The sequence below is a fragment of the Gossypium arboreum genome, chromosome 11 (genome assembly GCF_025698485.1).
Source record: "Gossypium arboreum isolate Shixiya-1 chromosome 11, ASM2569848v2, whole genome shotgun sequence".
NCBI classification, from domain to species: domain Eukaryota; kingdom Viridiplantae; phylum Streptophyta; class Magnoliopsida; order Malvales; family Malvaceae; genus Gossypium; species Gossypium arboreum.
This window is the reverse complement of record NC_069080.1, coordinates 105,769,267-105,771,944: the sequence shown is the minus strand read 5'-3', so window position 1 is coordinate 105,771,944 and position 2,678 is coordinate 105,769,267. Positions and strand designations below refer to the sequence as shown.

Below are 2,678 nucleotides of genomic sequence, written 5' to 3'. Positions count from 1 at the left end.
TGTAGAGGAGGAATAGACCCTGCCTAAGAGTAGATTTGGCATAATTAAGCTGAGTTGATCGAACGCCTAGAAATAGGGTTACGAGATTTTGCCGGATTAGGGTGAAACCTAATATGGGAGTCCATAGAGTGATTTACTGCTTCCCTAGGGGTTTTAATTAAGAAAGAAATTTTGATTAATTCAACTGAGGGTTAGACATTATTAGTCTCGAAAGGGATAATAATATAGGTTAGGGAATCTCACGGATCAAGTCAAGTGAATAAATCGTCTGGTTCAAAGTCAGATAACAAGTGAAATCTAGGTGGATTCCTCATTAGGTGTCGTCTTTATCAATTTCTTCTCTTCAAGTTTTTTTCCAAATTTTCTCTTCGCTTTAATTAAATTAGTTAATTAGTTTAAATAATTAGTTAAATAAACAAATCCTTTTATTCCTAGGCTAGATAATAAAAAGATAGTTATTACTGGTACTTTTGGTTCCCTTGGGTACGATATCCCGGTCTTGTCGTTACTATACTATTGTTCGATAGGTGTGTTTGCCATTTCGTCGTGATAATAGTTAGTCTAGGTTTGATCTTCATTATAAATATTTATTACTTGTTACGAATCACGCGATCAATCGGAGAGCAGTAATGATGTGAATTTGGAAATTTACTAAAAATTGTAGAAATGGATTTAGACAGTGAATGAGATATATAATTAAATCTCATTGAGTCTATATTCATATGAAAGAAACAAATTAATTAAACGAAATGTATTTTACGAGATATTTAAATTTTGGTGAGACAGGGTCAGAGTGATTTCTGAATCCCCTATTCTGAATTTAGAAATTCACTAAAAATTGTTCAAAAATAATTATGAGTTATACTTTATATGTATAGATTCCTTATTGAGTCTAATTTTAAATAAAATAAATGGCATGGTTAATTGAATTCTTCACAGGGATAAAATTAATTCGTAGTGAACAGAGGTTAGAGCAACCAAATACTGAAACAGGGGAAACTTTAACTAATAAACTGTACTAATTGGCTAAACCAAAAATTCTGAAAAAAATTTAGTAAGAAAATATATGAGTCTAGTTTCAAAGAAAATTTACGGATTTTGATTTTGAGTTTTGTAACTTCAGTTATGATTTATTTAGTGACTATGACGCAGATGGACAGTTTATTTATGAAAGATGAAATAAATTGTTTTGATTTGTTTAAGTGATCGAAAAATTTTTATTGATTTCGATTTGTTCCTGAACCATTTCAATTTCATGTTTTAAGGTCTCAAGGACCCTTTTTAAGGACATATTTAATGAATGAAACTAAATTAATTTTAAAAGCAAATTTTTATGCCCCAAATTAGTATGCTAAGTCAGTAACGCCTCGTGCTCGACTCCGGCGACGGTCTCGGGTAAGGGGTGTTACATGAACAAAATGTTTCTGTTGTACTGGTTGAGCTTCAATGCTTTTCTACTATTGCATTACAGGCCAAAGTTCAACACTCCTCCTTGGACTGTATCCAACAGACACCAATACTTCTTCTTAAGTTCGCAAATCTTGTAGCACCGAGAGACTTAGTATATCAGCAAATTGATTCTCTGAGCTGCAATGAATCAAATTAACTTCATTTGATTGTTCAGCCTCTCTAAAAAAATGAAATTTAATCTTAAAATACTTGGTTTTGCCATGAAATACTAGATTTTTGCCTATGGCTATAGCTGATTGATTGTCAACTCTAATCTCAATACCTTCAGCTTGATCTTCATTCAAATCACAGAAAAGTTTCCTAAGCCAAATGGAGCTACAGCAGCTACAATGTACTCTACTTCTGCTGTAGATTGAGCAACAATCTATTATTTCTTTGAGCTCTAACAAAAGACCCCTGAGCCTAGAGTGAAGAAATAACCAGATGTACTCTTCATGTCATCCATGGATCCTGCCCAATCACAATTAGAATACCTTATCAACTTAAGTTCTTTTGCATTCTCAAATTTCACTCCATAATCCAAAGTACCTTTCACATATCTAAGAACTCTTTTGGCTACCTTAAAATGAACAACATTACAACAATGCATGAATCTTGAAAGAAAGCTAACAGTAAACATGATATCAGGCCTAGTAGTTGTCAAGTAAAGCAGACAACCTACAAGGCTTCTATACTCTTTCTCATCAACTCTTTCATGGTTCTCATTGTTGGTTAGTTTCTTACCTTCAGCTACTGGTGTGCTAACTATTTTGCAATTTGACATGCAAAATTTGTTTAAGATCTTAAAGGCAAATGTCTGATAACTTATGAAGATGGCATGATCAGTTTGAATCACTTCCATGCCAAGAAAGTAAGTCATTTCAAAAACATTTTGCATCTATATTTTAAACTCTTCAATCAGCTCCCCCTTGCTTCCGGTAACCAACAAGTCATCTACATAAAATGACATAATTAGTAGAGTTTCATTCTCTGATTTCTTCACATAGAGATTAGGTTAACTTAAGCTCTTCTCAAACCCGAGCTTAGATAGATATGTATCAAATCTATCACACTTGTCCCTTGGTGCCTGCTTCAAACCATATAAAGCCTTTTTTAGCTTGTAGACCTTATCCTTTCCATCAGGAACTTTGAACCCATTTGGATGCTCAATGAAGATTTCTTCTTTGAAGAAGCCATTTAGAAAACCTGACTTAACATCCAACTGATGC

General features: G+C 33.3%; 1 protein-coding gene across 1 annotated transcript; it reads right to left on the bottom strand.

Annotated features, from left to right (window-relative positions):
* Nucleotides 1-1,852: 1,852 nt before the first annotated feature.
* On the bottom strand, nt 1,853-2,329 carry LOC108471528 (secreted RxLR effector protein 161-like). The gene has a single exon (XM_017773131.1). The coding sequence runs from the start codon at nt 2,327-2,329 to the stop codon at nt 1,853-1,855; it is 477 nt and encodes a 158-aa protein (XP_017628620.1).
* Between the last annotated feature and the right edge of the window lie 349 nt (nt 2,330-2,678).